Source organism: Salmo salar, chromosome ssa17 (genome assembly GCF_905237065.1).
Source record: "Salmo salar chromosome ssa17, Ssal_v3.1, whole genome shotgun sequence".
Taxonomy (NCBI): Eukaryota; Metazoa; Chordata; class Actinopteri; order Salmoniformes; family Salmonidae; genus Salmo; species Salmo salar.
In genome coordinates, this window is record NC_059458.1 from 76,188,390 (window position 1) to 76,205,889 (window position 17,500).

The window sequence follows — 17,500 nt, forward strand, 5'->3', positions numbered from 1 at the left end:
CTGTCTCCTCATTCAAACTACATATCTACCTGTCTCCTCATTCAAACTACATATATACCTGTCTCCTCATTCAAACTACATATCTACCTGTCTCCTCATTCAAACTACATATCTACCTGTCTCCTCATTCAAACTACATATCTACCTGTCACTTCATTCAAACTACATATCTACCTGTCTCCTCATTCAAACTACATATCTACCTGTCTCCTCATTCAAACTACATATCTACCTGTCTCCTCATTCAAACTACATATCTACCTGTCTCCTCATTCAAACTACATATCTACCTGTCACTTCATTCAAACTACATATCTACCTGTCTCCTCATTCAAACTACATATCTACCTGTCACTTCATTCAAACTACATATCTACCTGTCACTTCATTCAAACTACATATCTACCTGTCTCCTCATTCAAACTACATATCTACCTGTCTCCTTATTCAAACTACATATCTACCTGTCTCATTCAAACTACATATCTACCTGTCACTTCATTCAAACTACATATCTACCTGTCTCCTCATTCAAACTACATATCTACCTGTCTCGTCATTCAAACTACATATCTACCTGTCTCCTCATTCAAACTACATATCTACCTGTCTCCTCATTCAAACTACATATCTACCTGTCTCCTCATTCAAACTACATATCTACCTGTCTCCTTATTCAAACTACATATCTACCTGTCACTTCATTCAAACTACATATCTACCTGTCTCCTCATTCAAACTACATATCTACCTGTCTCCTCATTCAAACTACATATCTACCTGTCACTTCATTCAAACTACATATCTACCTGTCTCCTCATTCAATCTACATATCTACCTGTCTCCTCATTCAAACTACAAATCAATGACTTCATTTGGAGGAGAAAAGGAAAATGCAGTAACCAGGCAGATAGGTTCATCTTGGGTGTTCCCTTGCTTCTTCCCCATGGGGGGGGAACTCTCTTCATAACACAACACACCCCTGGATAAACATTTATCTAACGTTTCCAAAGCGACTCAAACCCAAGTCTGTCGGACAGTCATTGTGGTTTGTTTTGACTAATAAAAGCTGACCGTACACAAAGACAGACTACACCAAATGACATCTCCACCTGGGAGGGGATTTACAGTGTGTGTGTGTGTGTGTGTGTGTGTGTGTGTGTGTGTGTGTGTGTGTGTGTGTGTGTGTGTGTGTGTGTGTGTGTGTGTGTGTGTGTGGGGCAGGGATAGAAGTGGAGAAGACCGGGAGATTCCTCACAAAGCACATGATCATTTGTGATGGCTCTAACATCTCCTCACACACTCAGGGTCTTAGCTAGTCTCCAGGCCATCACCCCACCACACACACACACACACACACACACACACACACACACACACACACACACACACACACACACACACACACACACACACACACACACACACAAATACCTACGGTACAGTACTGTAACCCCTCACTCACCCAAATACCTTCAGTACTGTAACCCCTCACTCACCCAAATACCTTCAGTACTGTAACCCCTCACTCACCCAAATACCTTCAGTACTGTAACCCCTCACTCACCCCAAATACCTTCAGTACAGTAACCCCTCACTCACCCCAAATACCTTCAGTACTGTAACCCCTCACTCACCCCAAATACCTTCAGTACAGTAACCCCTCACTCACCCCAAATACCTTCAGTACTGTAACCCCTCACTCACCCCAAATACCTTCAGTACTGTAACCCCTCACTCACCCCAAATACCTTCAGTACTGTAACCCCTCACTCACCCCAAATACCTTCAGTACTGTAACCCCTCACTCACCCCAAATACCTTCAGTACTGTAACCCCTCACTCACCCCAAATACCTTGCAGTACTGTAACCCCTCACTCACCCCAAATACCTTCAGTACTGTAACCCCTCACTCACCCCAAATACCTTCAGTACTGTAACCCCTCACTCACCCCAAATACCTTCAGTACTGTAACCCCTCACTCACCCCAAATACCTTCAGTACTGTAACCCCTCACTCACCCCAAATACCTTCAGTACAGTAACCCCTCACTCACCCCAAATACCTTCAGTACTGTAACCCCTCACTCACCCAAATACCTTCAGTACTGTAACCCCTCACTCACCCCAAATACCTTCAGTACTGTAACCCCTCACTCACCCCAAATACCTTCAGTACTGTAACCCCTCACTCACCCCAAATACCTTCAGTACTGTAACCCCTCACTCACCCCAAATACCTTCAGTACTGTAACCCCTCACTCACCCCAAATACCTTCAGTACTGTAACCCCTCACTCACCCCAAATACCTTCAGTACTGTAACCCCTCACTCACCCCAAATACCTTCAGTACTGTAACCCCTCACTCACCCCAAATACCTTCAGTACTGTAACCCCTCACTCACCCCAAATACCTTCAGTACAGTACTGTAACCCCTCACTCACCCAAATACCTTCAGAGTACTGTAACCCCTCACTCACCCCAAATACCTTCAGTACTGTAACCCCTCACTCACCCCAAATACCTTCAGTACTGTAACCCCTCACTCACCCCAAATACCTTCAGTACTGTAACCCCTCACTCACCCCAAATACCTTCAGCGTACTGTAACCCCTCACTCACCCCAAATACCTTCAGTACAGTAACCCCTCACTCACCCCAAATACCTTCAGTACTGTAACCCCTCACTCACCCCAAATACCTTCAGTACAGTAACCCCTCACTCACCCCAAATACCTTCAGTACAGTACTGCATATCTTTCCTGATGGCTTCTCTTTTCTCTCCTGCTCTCCACAACAAGCCAACAAAACACCAAGGTTCACCTTTGCATCGATCCTGACTAGTCTCCCAGCCCCTGCCGCTGAATGGATGGTGTCAAGTTTCTTTCAGACGTGACACTTGGCATTCAGGCCAAAGAGTTCAATCTTGGTTTCATCAGACCAGAGAATCTTGTTTCTCATGGTCTGAGAGTCCTTTAGGTGCCTTTTGGCAAACGCCAAGCGGGCTGTCATGTGCCTTTTACTGAGGAGTGGCTTCCAGCTGGCCACTCTAGCATAAAGGCCTGATTGGTGGAGTGCTGCAGAGATGGTTGTCCTTCTGGAAGGTTCCCCCATCTCCTCAAAGGAACTCTGGAGCTCTGTCAGAGTGACCATCGGGTTCTTGGTCACCTCCCTGACCAAGGCCCTTCTCCCCCGATTGCTCAGTTTGGCAGGGCGGCCAGCTCTAGGAAGAGTCTTGGTGGTTCCAAACTTCTTTAATTTAAGAATGATGGAGGCCACTGTGTTCTTGGGGACCTTCAATGATGCAGACATTTTTTGGTACCCTTCCCCAGATCTGTGCCTCGACACAATCCTGTCTCGGAGCTCTACAGACAATTCCTTCGACCTCATGGCTTGGTTTTTGCTCTGACATGTACTGTCAACTGTGGGGACCTTATATATATATAGGTGTGTGCCTTTCCAAATCATGTCCAATCAATAGAATTTACCACAGGTGGACTCCAATCAAGTTATAGAAACATCTGAAGGATGATCAATGGAAACAGGATGCAACTGAGCTCAATTTACAGTCTCATAGCAAAGGGTCTGAATACTTATGTAAATAAGGTATTTTTATTTCTTATTTTTTTATATACATTTGCTTTCTAAAAACCTGTTTTCACTTCGTCATTATGGGGATTTGTGATGTCATTATGGGGTATTGTGATGTCATTATAGGGTATTGTGATGTCATTATGGGGTATTGTGTGTAGATTGATGAGGAAAAACATTAATTTAATCAATTTTAGAATATGACTGTAATGTAACAAAATGTGGAAAAAGTCAAGGGGTCTGGAATACTTTTCCAAATGCACTGTACGTGTGCTTATGTGTAGGTTTAGTTGCCTAGACTGAGAGGTCCTTGTGTACAATAGGGATGCATCCCAAAATAGCACCCTATTCCCTTTATAGTGCACTACTTTTGACCAGGGCCCTATGGGGGAATAGGGTGCCATTTGGGACGTGACCTAGGTGAGACAAGGATTGGAAGCAACAACATACATGATAAGAGCTGTGATGACTAGAGGACAACTGTTCTCAGTGCTGATGGGTGGACAGACAGACGACAGACAGACAGACAGACAGACAGACAGACAGACAGACAGGTGGTGGCGGGGGTATTAGGATACAACCCACTGGGCATAGATGTCAATTCAACATCTATTCCGTGTTAGTTTAACGTCATTTCATTGAAATGATGTGGAAACAACGTTGATTCAACCAGGCGTGTGCCCAGTGAGAATCCTTCATGTCACATACCTGAGCTGGCTTTTGGACCACCTGCTTTGGCTGCAAAGAGGAAAGAGAGAGAGAGAAGCAGGTTAAAATTCAGCCTGGATCAATGATTTCAAGAGAACATCATACCTGCCTGTTTAATACACTTGGAAAGTGGAGACGTCGTAGAAAGTAAAACATTACTGAAGACACTCTGCTGTTTTTGGAGACGGAGTCGCGTTTGCTAGCGAAGAGATTTGCGGTGATTTATTAACAAACAATAAGTGAATTGTTTCGTTTCATTTAGACAAGTTGCTTAGCCTAGCTAGCTAAAACGGATTAAAGTTGGTTAGAAACCCTTTAAACTATTTTGCTAGCAACCATAATGCTGGAGGAAGAGGAGGGGGGGATGAATAACAAAGCTCAGATTGTGTCTCCTAGGACAGGAAGTATCTGTAAGACCAGGACTGGATAGGAAGTATCTGTAAGACCAGGACTGGATAGGAAGTATCTGTAAGACCAGGGCTGGACAGGAAGTATCTGTAAGACCAGGACTGGACAGGAAGTATCTGTAAGACCAGGGCTGGACAGGAAGTATCTGTAAGACCAGGACTGGACAGGAAGTATCTGTAAGACCAGGACTGGACAGGAAGTATCTGTAAGACCAGGGCTGGACAGGAAGTATCTGTAAGACCGGGACTGCACAGGAAGTATCTGTAAGCAAAGCACACACACACACACACACACACACACACACACACACACACACACACACACACACACACACACACACACACATTCCATGCCCCCTGGATGGGGATGGTTGTGAACAGCTGGTGAGTTCTGTGCCAGCTCTGTGCTGGATGCCAGCGGACGGTGTATGTATATGTGTGTGTGTGTCTAATAGTAACACAGTAAACGTCAACACCGGATAGGGTCGGGACGAGGCACTCCAACACTGGCCATAAAGGAACATTGGAAAGACGATGCTTCCACATTCTAATGGAACTGGAACTACACTAACAGGATACACCCGCGGGACCCTATTCCCTATGTAGTGCACTACTTTTGTTGTGCACATTATAGGGAATAGGGTGCAGTGTGGGAAGCAAGCCATAGGATACAGATATTATAACAAGCAGACACTGAAATGGCACCCTATTCCCTATATACTGCACTACTTTTGACCAGAGCTGGTGTGTCACAAATTCCACCCTATTCCCTATATAGTGCAGTTTTTTATTTATTTGTTTATTTAACCTGTATTTAACTAGGCAAGGCAGTTAAGAACAAATTCTTATTTACAATGGCGGCCTACCCCGAGCCAAACCCTAACGACGCTGGGCCAAAGACTCCCAATCACGGCCGGTTGTGATACAGCCTGGAATTGAACCAGGGTCTGTAGTGACGCCTCTAGCACTGAGATGCAGTTCCTTAGACCGCTGCTTTTGACCAGAGCTGTTGTGTCCAGATTCCACCCTATTCCCTATATAGTGCAGTACTTCTGACCAGAGCTGTTGTGTCCAGATTCCACCCTATTCCCTATATAGTGCAGTACTTCTGACCAGAGCTGTTGTGTCCAGATTCCACCCTATTCCCTATATAGTGCAGTACTTCTGACCAGAGCTGTTGTGTCCAGATTCCACCCTATTCCCTATATAGTGCAGTACTTCTGACCAGAGCTGTTGTGTCCAGATTCCACCCTATTCCCTATATAGTGCAGTACTTCTGACCAGAGCATCAAGTGGATCTGTCTAAACCGTCTGGTAGCTTCTTTAGAGAGGTTATAACGTCAGACAAATGAATTCATTTAATACCTAGATGGTGATGCTTGCCATCCACCCCCGCCTCTGTTAACTATAAAACCCTTTTAAATACGTCACAGGAAACAACCCACTCACTGATGCTGCTGCAGCAACAATAAACTGACCTTTCAACAACAAAAACTTTACAATCCAGATATTCAGACTTCATCTTTCAGTCACTGGCTGCTGCTTCCAAAATGGCACCCTGATCCCTTTATAGTGCACTCCTTTTGACCAGGGCCTATGGGGAAATAGGATACCATTTACCACTGAATATTCCTGCAGGTTCTTTAACAACAGCAGCACAAAGCTCAGTCTGAAGGACGACGTGATGACGGAAAACATTCCAACTGTATTTATTAAAACGTGACGCAAACTTTTACGGAGTTGCTTGACAGAACACAAAGATCAGATGATTCATTGACTGGGTAGAATAACGGACTTCTCAGTACAGGGTTAGTTTAGGTTTGAGTCATATCATTAAATCAACTTAGAAAACAGTTCACAACAACAACATTCATTATCTATAGGAGGTAGTTATACCCTGCCTTCCAAAGTTAAAGGTACGACCTTCATTCTCCATCATAGTGGATCTAGGATGAAACATTCCACAATATGCCAGAGTTGTAACCATATTCCTTTAAGCACAGAAGTCTCTCTCTCCCTCTCTCTCCCCCTCTGTCTGTCTGTCCGTCTGTCTGTCTCTCTCTCTCTGTGAAGCCCCCTCTTCATCCTCTCTCCCTTCAGCCCAAATCGGAGCCCCTCTCCTTTTATCACAAAGGGGAAATCACAGCATTGTCTTTCACAAGGCCTGGTCTTTGAAGTAGTCTCAGCCTGACACTCACCATGAATCATGCTTAGACAGACAGCCAGACAGCCAGCCAGACAGACAGTCAGCCAGCCTGACACTCACCATGAATCATGCTTAGACAGACAGCCAGCCAGACAGCCAGCCAGACAGACAGTCAGCCAGCCTGACACTCACCATGAATCATGCTTAGACAGACAGCCAGACAGCCAGCCAGCCAGCCAGCCAGTCAGCCAGCCAGCCAGCCAGCCAGCCAGCCTGCCAGCCAGTCAGACAGAAAGACACCACACACGCTCAAGGAGTGTGTGGTGGAGCGACACAGTAACCTAAAGGTATGATGCTCAGTTCCCTCATTCATAGGTAACTATTCCCTCATTCATAGGTAACTATTCTCTCATTCATAGGTAACTATTCTCTCATTCATAGGTAACTATTCTCTCATTCATAGGTAACTATTCTCTCATTCATAGGTAACTATTCTCTCATTCATAGGTAACTATTCTCTCATTCATAGGTAACTATTCCCTCATTCATAGGTAACTATTCTCTCTCTCATTCATAGATAACTATTCTCTCATTCATAGGTAACTATTCTCTCATTCATAGGTAACTATTCTCTCTCTCATTCATAGGTAACTATTCTCTCATTCATAGGTAACTATTCTCTCATTCATAGGTAACTATTCTCTCATTCATAGGTAACTATACCCTCATTCATAGGTAACTATTCTCTCATTCATAGGTAACTATTCTCTCATTCATAGGTAACTATTCCCTCATTCATAGGTAACTATTCCCTCATTCATAGGTAACTATTCTCTCTCTCATTCATAGATAACTATTCTCTCTCTCATTCATAGATAACTATTCTCTCATTCATAGGTAACTATTCCCTCATTCATAGGTAACTATTCTCTCATTCATAGGTAACTATTCTCTCATTCATAGGTAACTATTCCCTCATTCATAGGTAACTATTCCCTCATTCATAGGTAACTATTCTCTCTCTCATTCATAGATAACTATTCTCTCATTCATAGGTAACTATTCCCTCATTCATAGGTAACTATTCTCTCATTCATAGGTAACTATTCTCTCATTCATAGGTAACTATTCTCTCATTCATAGGTAACTATTCTCTCATTCATAGGTAACTATTCCCTCATTCATAGGTAACTATTCCCTCATTCATAGGTAACTATTCTCTCATTCATAGGTAACTATTATCTCTCTCAATTCAATTCAAGGGGCTTTATTGGCATGGGAAACATATGTTAACATTGCCAAAGCAAGTGAAGTAGACAATATACAAAAGTGAAATAAACAATAAAAATGAACAGTAAACATTACACTCACAGAAGTTCCAAAATAATAAAGACATTTCAAATGTCATATTATGTATATATACAGTGTTGTAACGACGTACAAATGGTTAAAGTACAAAAGGGAAAATAAATCAACATAAATATGGGTTGTATTTACAATGGTGTTTGTTCTTCACGGGTTGCCCTTTTCTTGTGGCAACAGGTCACACATCTTGCTGCTGTGATGGCACACTGTGGTATTTCACCCAGTAGATATGGGAGTTTATCAAAATCGGGTTTGTTTTTCGAATTATTTGTAGATCTGTGTAATCTGAGGGAAATATGTGTCTCTATTATGATCATACATTGGGCAGGATGTTAGGAAGTGCAGCTCAGTTTCCACCTCATTTTGTGGGCAGTGGGCACATAGCCTGTCTTCTCTTGAGAGCCAGGTCTGCCTACTGCGGCCTTTCTCAATAGCAAGGCTATGCTCACTGAGTCTGTACATAGTCAAAGCTTTCCTTAAGTTTGGGTCAGTCACAGTGGTCAGGTATTCTGCCACTGTGTACTCTGTGTTTAGGGCCAAATAGCATTCTAGTTTGCTCTGTTTTTTTGTTAATTCTTTCCAATGTGTCAAGTAATTATCTTTTTGTTTTCTCATGATTTGGATGGGTCTAATTGTGCTGCATTCCTGGGGCTCTGTGGGGTGTGTTTGTGTTTGTGAACAGAGCCCCAGGACCAGCTTGCTTAGGGGACTCTTCTCCAGGTTCATCTCTCTGTAGGTGATGGCTTTGTTATGGAAGGTTTGGGAATCACTTCCTTTTAGGTGGTTGTAGAATTTAACGTCTCTTTTCTGGATTTTGATAATTAGTGGGTATCGGCCTAATTCTGCTCTGTATGCATTATTTGGTGTTTTACGTTGTACACTGAGGATATTTTGTCAGATTTCTGCATGCAGAGTCTCAATTTGGTATTTGTCCCATTTTGTGAATTCTTGGTTGGTGAGCGGACCCCAGACCTCACAACCATAAAGGGAAATGGGTTCTATAACTGATTAAAGTATTTTTAGCCAGATCCTAATTGGTATGTTGAATTTTATGTTCCTTTTGATGGCGTAGAAGGCCCTTCTTGCCTTGTCTCTCAGCTCGTTCACAGCTTTGTGGAAGTTACCTGTGGCGCTGATGTTTAGGCTGAGGTATGTATAGTTTTTTGTGTGCTGTAGGGCAACAGTATCTAGATGGAATTTGTATTTGTGGTCCTGGCGACTGGACCTTTTTTGGAACACCATTATTTTGGTCTTACTGAGATTTACTGTCAGGGCCCAGGTCTGACAGAAGCTGTGCAGAAGATCTAGGTGCTGCTGTAGGCCCTCCTTGGTTGGTGACAGAAGCACCAGATCATCAGAAAACAGTAGACATTTGACTTCAGATTCTAGTAGGGTGAGGCTGGGTGCTGCAGACCTTTCTAGTGCCCTCGCCAATTGGTTGATATATATGTTGGTGGGTGGGGCTCCAGCTGCATCCCTGTCTCACCCCACGGCCCTGTCTCACCCCACGGCCCTGTCTCACCCAACGGCCCTGTGGAATGAAATGTGTTTGTTTTTGCAATTTTTAACTGTCAACTTGTTGTTTGCGTACATGGATTTTATAATGTTGTATGTTTTTTCCCCCAACACCTCTTTCAATCAATTTGTATAGCAGGCCCTCATGGCAAATTGAGTCAAAAGCTTTTTTTTTTTCATCAACAAAGCCTGAGAAGACTTTGCCTTTGTCTTGGTTTGTTTGTTTTGTCAATTAGGGTGTGCAGGGTGAATACGTGGTCTGTCGTACGGTAATTTGGTAAAAAGCCAATTTGCTCAGTACATTGTTTTCACTGAGGAAATGTATGAGTCTGATGTTAATGATAATGCAGAGGATTTTCCCAAGGTTGCTGTTGACCCATATCCCACGGTAGTTATTGGGGTCAAATTTGTCTCCACTTTTGTGGATTGGTGGTGATCAGTCCTTGGTTCTAAATATTGGAGAAGATGCCAGAGCTAAGGAGTTTAAGTATAGCCAATTGGAATTCAAGTCTGTATATTTTATCATTTCATTTAGGATACCATCAACACCACAGCCCTTTTTGGGGTTGGAGGGTTTGTATTTTGTCCTGTTGTTCATTCACTGTAATTGGAGAATCCAGTGGGTTCCGGTAGTCTTTTTAATAGTTCATTCTAACATTTGTATTTGATCATGTATATGTTTTTGCTGTTTATTCTTTGTTACAGAGCCAAAAAGATTAGAGAAGTGGTTTATCCATACATCTCTGTTTTGGATAGATAATTCTTCATGTTGTTTGTTTAGAGTTTACCACTTTTCCCAGAAGTGGTTAGATTCTAGGGAGTCTTCAATTACGTTGATTTCTGACGTGCTGTTCCTTCTTTTTCCATAGTGTATTTCTGTATTGTTTTAGTGATTCACCATTCTTAGGTTTTTGCATTCTTCACCAAACCATTTTTCATTGTTGTTAATTTTCTTAGGGTTTCTGCTTGACATTTTTAGATTTTATAGAGAAGCTGAAAGGTAAAATATACCATTTAGGCTTTCTACTGCCATGTTTACAACTTCACTATTACAGTGAAATGTTTTGTCCAGGAAGTTTTTGGTAGATTTTTAAGCTACTTTCCTTCCATCTATATCATTTCTTAATATTATTCAGTTCCTTTGGCTTTAATGCCTCACGATTGAGTATTGCTCTGTTCAAGTAGACTGATTTTGCTGTGGTCTGAGAGAGGTGTTAGTGGGCTGACAGTGAACGCTCTGAGAGACTCTGGGTTGAGGTCAGTGATAAAGTAGTCTGCAGTACTACCGCCAAGAGATTAGCTGTAGGTGTACCTACCATAGTCCCCTCGAAGCCTACCATTGACTATGGACAGACCCAGTGTGTGACAGACCTGCCCGAGTTGTGGCCCATTTTTGTTGGTTGTTTTGTCAAAGTTGTGTCTAGGGCGGCATATTGGGGAGGGAATACTATCCGCTGCAGGTAGGTGTTTGTCCCCCTGTGTGCTGAGAGTGTCAGGTTCTTGTCCGGTTCTGGCATTTAGGTCACCATAGACTAGTACATGTCCCTGGGCCTGAAAATGGTTCATCTCCCCCCTCTTGGACGGAAAAGCAGTCTTCATTAAACTATGGGGATTCTATTGGGGGAATATATGGTAGCACACATGAGGAAATTTTTCTTTATTGAGATAATTTCCTCGTACATTTTTAGCCAGATGTAAAACGTTCCTATTTTGACTAATTTCATAGAGTGGGTTAGGTCTGCTCTATACCAAATTAGCATACCCCTTGAGTCTCTTCCCTGTTTTACTCCTGGTAGTTTGAGACTACCAGCTCTCTGTAACCTAGAGGGCAACCAGTCGGTCCATCTCCTCCATGTTTCTTGTAGGATGACAATGTCTGTATTTCCAATGTCTTTGATGAAGTCTGGGTTTCTGCTCTTTAGGCAAAAAGCAGATGACCTCCGACCAGTACTTTCTGAAAGAATTCAGACCCCTTGACTTTTTCCACATGTTGTTACTTTACAGCCATAATCTTTTTTTTTAAATGTCCCACATCAATCTACACACAATACCCCATAATGACAAAGCAGAAAACAGGTTTTGGCAATTTTTGCAAATATATTCAAAATAAAAAACTGAAATATCACATGTTGTTGAATCAATTTTGGCAGCGATTACAACCTTGAGTCTTCTTGGGTATGATGCTACAAGCTTGGCATACCTGTATTTGGTGAGTTTCTCCCATTCTTCTCTGCAGATCCTCTCAAGCTCTGTCAGGTTGGATGGGGAGCGTCGCTGCACAGCTATTTTCAGGTCTCTCCAGAGATGTTTGATTGGGTTCAAGTACGGGCTCTGGCTGGGCCACTCAGGGACATTCAGAGACTTGTCCTGAAACCACTCCTGCGTTGTCTTGGCTGTGTGCTTAGGGTTGTTGTCCTGTTGGAAGGTGAACCTTCATCCTAGTCTGAGGTCCTGAGCGCTCTGGAGAAGGTTTTCATCAAGGATCTCTCTGTACTTTACTCCGTTCATCTTTCCCTTGATCCTGACTAGTCTCCCAGTATATGCCCGATGAAAAACCTCCCCAAAGCATGATGCTGCCACCACCATGCTTCACCGTAGGGATGGTGCCAGGTTTCCTCCAGACGTGATGCTTGGCATTCAGGCCAAAGAATTGAATCTTGGTTTCATCAGACCAGAGAATCTTGTTTCTCATAGTCAGTCCTTTAGGTGCCTTTTGGCAAACTCCATGCGGGCCGCCATGTGCCTTTTACTGAGGAGTGGCTTCCGTCTGGCCAATCTACCATAAAGGCCTGATTAGTGGAGTGCTGCAGAGATGGTTGTCCTTCTGGAAGGTTCTCCCATCTCCACAGAGGAACTCTGGAGCTCTGTCAGAGTGACCATCGGGTTCTTGGTCACATCCCTGACCAAGGCCCTTCTCCCCCGATTGCTCAGTTTGGCCGGGCGGCCAGCTCTAGGAAGAGTCTTGGTGGTTCCAAACTTCTTCCATCTAAGAATGATGGAGGCCACTGTGTTCTTGGGTACCTTCAATGCTGCAGACATGTTTTGGTACCCTTCTCCAGATCTGTGCCTCAACACAATCCTGTCTATGTACAATTCCTTCAACATTATGTTTTTTGTTTTAATAAATTTGCTAAAATTTCAAAAACTCAGTTTCTGCTTTGTCATTATGGGGTATTGTGTGTAGATTGATGAGGATTCTTTTTGTATTTAGTCCATTTTAGAATAAGGCTGTAACGGAACAAAATGTGGAAAAAGTCAAGGGATCTGAACACTTTCCAAATGCACTGTATGTACCGTAATAATTTTATAATAAACTCAGACCTTGTATATTCCAGGATGAGACAGTAAAAGCTTTGTGTTCCATAGTGTCTAGTGTTGCTTTCGTGTGGTTTAGACTCGGACCGTTACTAGGTAACAGTCTCAGCTAAACCCACCACCCCCCCGATCCTACTAAACTACCTAGGTAATAATCTTCCTCTAATCAAAGTCAGACATGTCTCTTACTGAACCAACCACCTTTTAGGTGATATACACCCAGACCAACCTTCAGACAGGTCATACAAATTATCTTTATTCTCTAGCCCCCCTTTAAGGCTAGAGTCTGCTTCTAGAAAGAAAAGAGGAACCTCGGTAAAGAACCTATGGTAAAGAACCTACGGTAAAGGGTCGCACACTGCGCACTGCATGTGGATCTCCCGCTCATCTACCGATCGTTCAGCGCGCTGTTGATGCCCAACTGCCGACATTTTCTCGCAATTCTACATGTAAAACTGGTTTGCACTCGGTTCACCAAATTATAGCCGGAACTCTGTTCAGAGGTGCTAAGTACTCTCAGGAGACAAATGCTATTGGTGTGTGTGACCGAGCCTTGAAAGGGTTCTATGGCTGTCCTCGTAGGAGAACCCTTTAAGGAACCTTTTGAGTTCCAGAACCCTTTTGGATTCCATGTAGTGCAGAACACTTGCCACAGAGTGCATTTTATCTGGAACCCAAAAGGGATCTTCAAAGGGTTCTCCTATGATGACAGCCAAAGTACTCTTTTGGAACCCTTTTGGGTTCCAGAACCCTTTTGGATTCCATGTACCGTAGAACAACGCCACGGAGTGTTTTACCTATTTACCAGAGTGTACTGGGTGTTAAAGAAATAGACATCTCTGGTTTGGGTCACAGGGTCCATCCAAAATGGCACCCAGTTCCCTGTATAGTAGGACAGCCAAAGGGTAGTGTCTATATAGTGCACTAGATGTGATGGAAATAGGGTGTTATTTGGGATACAGCCAGAGGGTAGCCACAGGGTCATGGTGTGTGATCTCTATCTTTAATGGTGTGAGTTTAAACACTAACGATGCTGAGAGAAACCTGCTGATGGTGTTGTTTACTCCGTTACTATGTTACTGTGGGCCGTCACGGAACACACATGCACCACAGGAGGTTGGAGGCACCTTTAATTGGGGAGGACGGGCTCGTGGTAATAGCTGGAGCGGAATCAGTGGAATGGTATCAAATACATCAAACACATGATGCCATGAAAGAAAGATGGCGTCGGAGAGGATGGCTGCCGTTTATTGGCTGTTAACCAATCGTGCTATTTAAAAAAAAAAAATTCCGCATTGTTTGTAACTAATTTTGTACATAATGTTGCTGCTACCGTCTCTTATGATCGAAAACAGCAATTACTCACCTCGAATTGGACAAATAATTTTTCTTTAATGAGTCGGACGGGAAGGATATACTCCATACACCCGAACAGGCCCTCATCCCCATCATTCACAGGAGAAAGAAACAGACGTTTCACGGAAAGAGATCGGGGTGCATTGTGAGGATCAGGCAACGAGTGGCTAATCTGCCTTTTGCCATCTGTACTGTTAGCCAACGTTCAATCCCTGGAAAATAAATGGGAGGAACTGAGAGCACGTATATCCTACCAACGGAACAGCAGTCTCTGGTAAGACATGGGGCAGTGGCCTATGTGTATTTGTAAACAACAGCTGGTGCACGATATCTAAGGAAGTCTTGAGGTTTTTCCCACCTGAGGTAGAGTATCTCATGATAAGCTGTAGACCACGCTATCTACCTAGAGAGTTTTCATCTGTATTTTTCGTAGCTGTCTACATACCACCACAGACCGATACCGGCACTAAAACCACACTCAATGAGCTGTATACCGCCATAAGCAAAAAGGAAACGCTCATCCAGAGGTGGTGCTCCTAGTGGCCGAGGACTTTAATGCAGGGAAACTTAAATCAGTTTTACCTCATTTCTATCAGCATGTTAAATGTTCAACCAGAGGGAAAAAAACTCTAGACCACCTTTACTCCATACACAGATACAAAGCTCTCCCTCGCCCTCCATTTGGCAAATCTGACCGTAATTCTATCCTCCTGATTCATGCTTACAAGCTAAAATTAAAGCAGGAAGCACCAGTGACTCGGTCTATAAAAAAAGTGGTCAGATGAAGCAGATGCTAAACTACAGGACTGTTTTGCTATCACAGACTGGAACATGTTCCGGGACTCTTCCGATGGCATTGAGAAGTACACCACATCAGTCACTGGCTTTATCAATAAGTGCATCGAGGACGTCGTCCCCACAGTGACTGTGCGTACATAGCCCAACCAGAAGCCATGGATTACAGGCAACATTGCACTGAGCTAAAGGGTAGAGCTGCCGCTTTCAAGGAGCGGAACTCTAACCCGTAAGCTTATACGAAATCAAAATCGACAAACCATCAAACAGGCAAAACATCAATACAGGACTAAGATCGAATCGTACTACACGTTCGTCGGATGTGGCAGGCCTTGCAAACTATTACAGACTACAAATGGAAGCACAGCCGAGAGCTGCCCAGTGACACGATGGGCTAAATAGCTTCTATGCTCGCTTCGAGGCAAGTAACACTGAAACATGAATGAGAGCATCAGCTGTTCTGGACGACTGTGTGATCAAGCTCTCCACAGCCGATGTGAGTAAGACCTTTAAAAAGATCGACATTCACAAGGCTGCAGGGCCAGATGGATTAACAGGATGTGTACCCAGAGCATGCGTTGACCAACTTGCAAGTGTCTTCACTGACATTTTCAACCTCTCCATGTCTGAGTCTGTAATACCTACATGTTTCAAGCAGACCACCATAGTCCCTGTGCCCAAGAACACTAAGGTAACCTGCCTAAATGACTACCGACCCGTAGCACTCACGTCTGGAGCCATGAAATGCTTTGAAAGGCTGGTCATGGCTCACATCAACACCATTATCCCAGAAACCCTAGAACCACTCCAATTTGCATATCACCCCAACAGAACCACAGATGATGCAATCTCTACTGCACTCCACACTGCCCTTTCCCACCTGGACAAAAGGAACACCTAAGTGAGAATAAATAACTTCATATTTCTTATATTAAGCAAAACAGACAGCCACATTTTCTAGTATTTTTGATTTATTTACAGAAAGCCAGGGGTGCGAGCCAACAACCAGACATAATTTAAAAACGAAGCATGTGTTTAGTGAGTCCGCCAGATCAGAGGCAGCAGGGATGACTAGGGATGTTCTCTTGATACGTGTGTGAATTAGACAATTTTCCTGTCCTGTAGTTTTGGTTGTCAGGAGGAACGAATGGAGTAAAAAGTACATAATTTACTTTAGGAACGTAGTAAAGTAAAACACTACCTGGTCTAATAGAACACTACCTGGTCTAACAGAACACTACCTGGTCTAACAGAACACTACCTGGCCTAACAGAACACTACCTGGTCTAATAGACCACTACCTGGTCTAACAGAACACTACCTGGCCTAACAGAACACTACCTGGTCTAATAGACCACTACCTGGTCTAACAGAACACTACCTGGTCTAACAGAACACTACCTGGTCTAACAGAACACTACCTGGTCTAACAGAACACTACCTGGCCTAACAGAACACTACCTGGTCTAACAGAACACTACCTGGTCTAACAGAACACTACCTGGCCCAACAGAACACTACCTGGTCTAACAGAACACTACCTGGTCTAACAGAACACTACCTGGCCTAACAGAACACTACCTGGTCTAACAGAACACTACCTGGTCTAACAGAACCCTACCTGGTCTAACAGAACACTACCTGGTCTAACAGAACACTACCTGGTCTAACAGAACACTACCTGGTCTAATAGAACACTACCTGGTCTAACAGAACACTACCTGGTCTAACAGAACACTACCTGGTCTAACAGAACACTACCTGGTCTAACAGAACACTACCTGGTCTAACAGAACACTTTAACTACATATCTAATAGAAGGTGTAAAGGGGAGAGGATTTTGGTGGCTCTGGGTAGAGGGGGACATTCTGACAGGATATAGATACTACGGTATGGAAAGGTCTCTCAGTGTTGGGGATGGAGAAAGTTAGAGGGTGGATAGTAATGCATCATTTAGTAAATATCACAGACTTCCATGAAGATATGAGAGAGAGAGAGAGAGAGAGAGAGAGAATAATGTTTACTGTTCATTTTGATTGTTGATTTCACTTTTGTTTATTATCTAGTGAAATTGAATTGAGAAGTTCCATGTTATATTATTAGTGAAGAGACAGACAGACACAGAGACAGGGACAGAGACAGACAGCCTTTCCACTCAGAGCCAAGTAGGGCTACGGTCAATTCCCTACTTCTTTCCAAGCGGAACTTGGATGCCAGTTGCAAGCTCTGCCACATCCTGCTTCTAGAAGAATAACAACAGCCACAGTGTCTGTCTGTTTGCATTCCAAATAGCACCCTA

At 43.5% G+C, this 17,500-nt stretch overlaps 1 protein-coding gene across 1 annotated transcript in view; it reads right to left on the reverse strand.

Annotated features, from left to right (window-relative positions):
• hmga2 (high mobility group AT-hook 2) overlaps nucleotides 1-17,500 on the reverse strand; it is an 87,826-nt gene that overhangs the window by 8,029 nt on the left and 62,297 nt on the right. Inside the window, exon 4 of the mRNA XM_045700163.1 lies at nucleotides 4,303-4,332. Coding sequence (XP_045556119.1) covers nucleotides 4,303-4,332 — 30 coding nt within the window. The remainder of the gene's footprint in view (nucleotides 1-4,302; nucleotides 4,333-17,500) is intronic.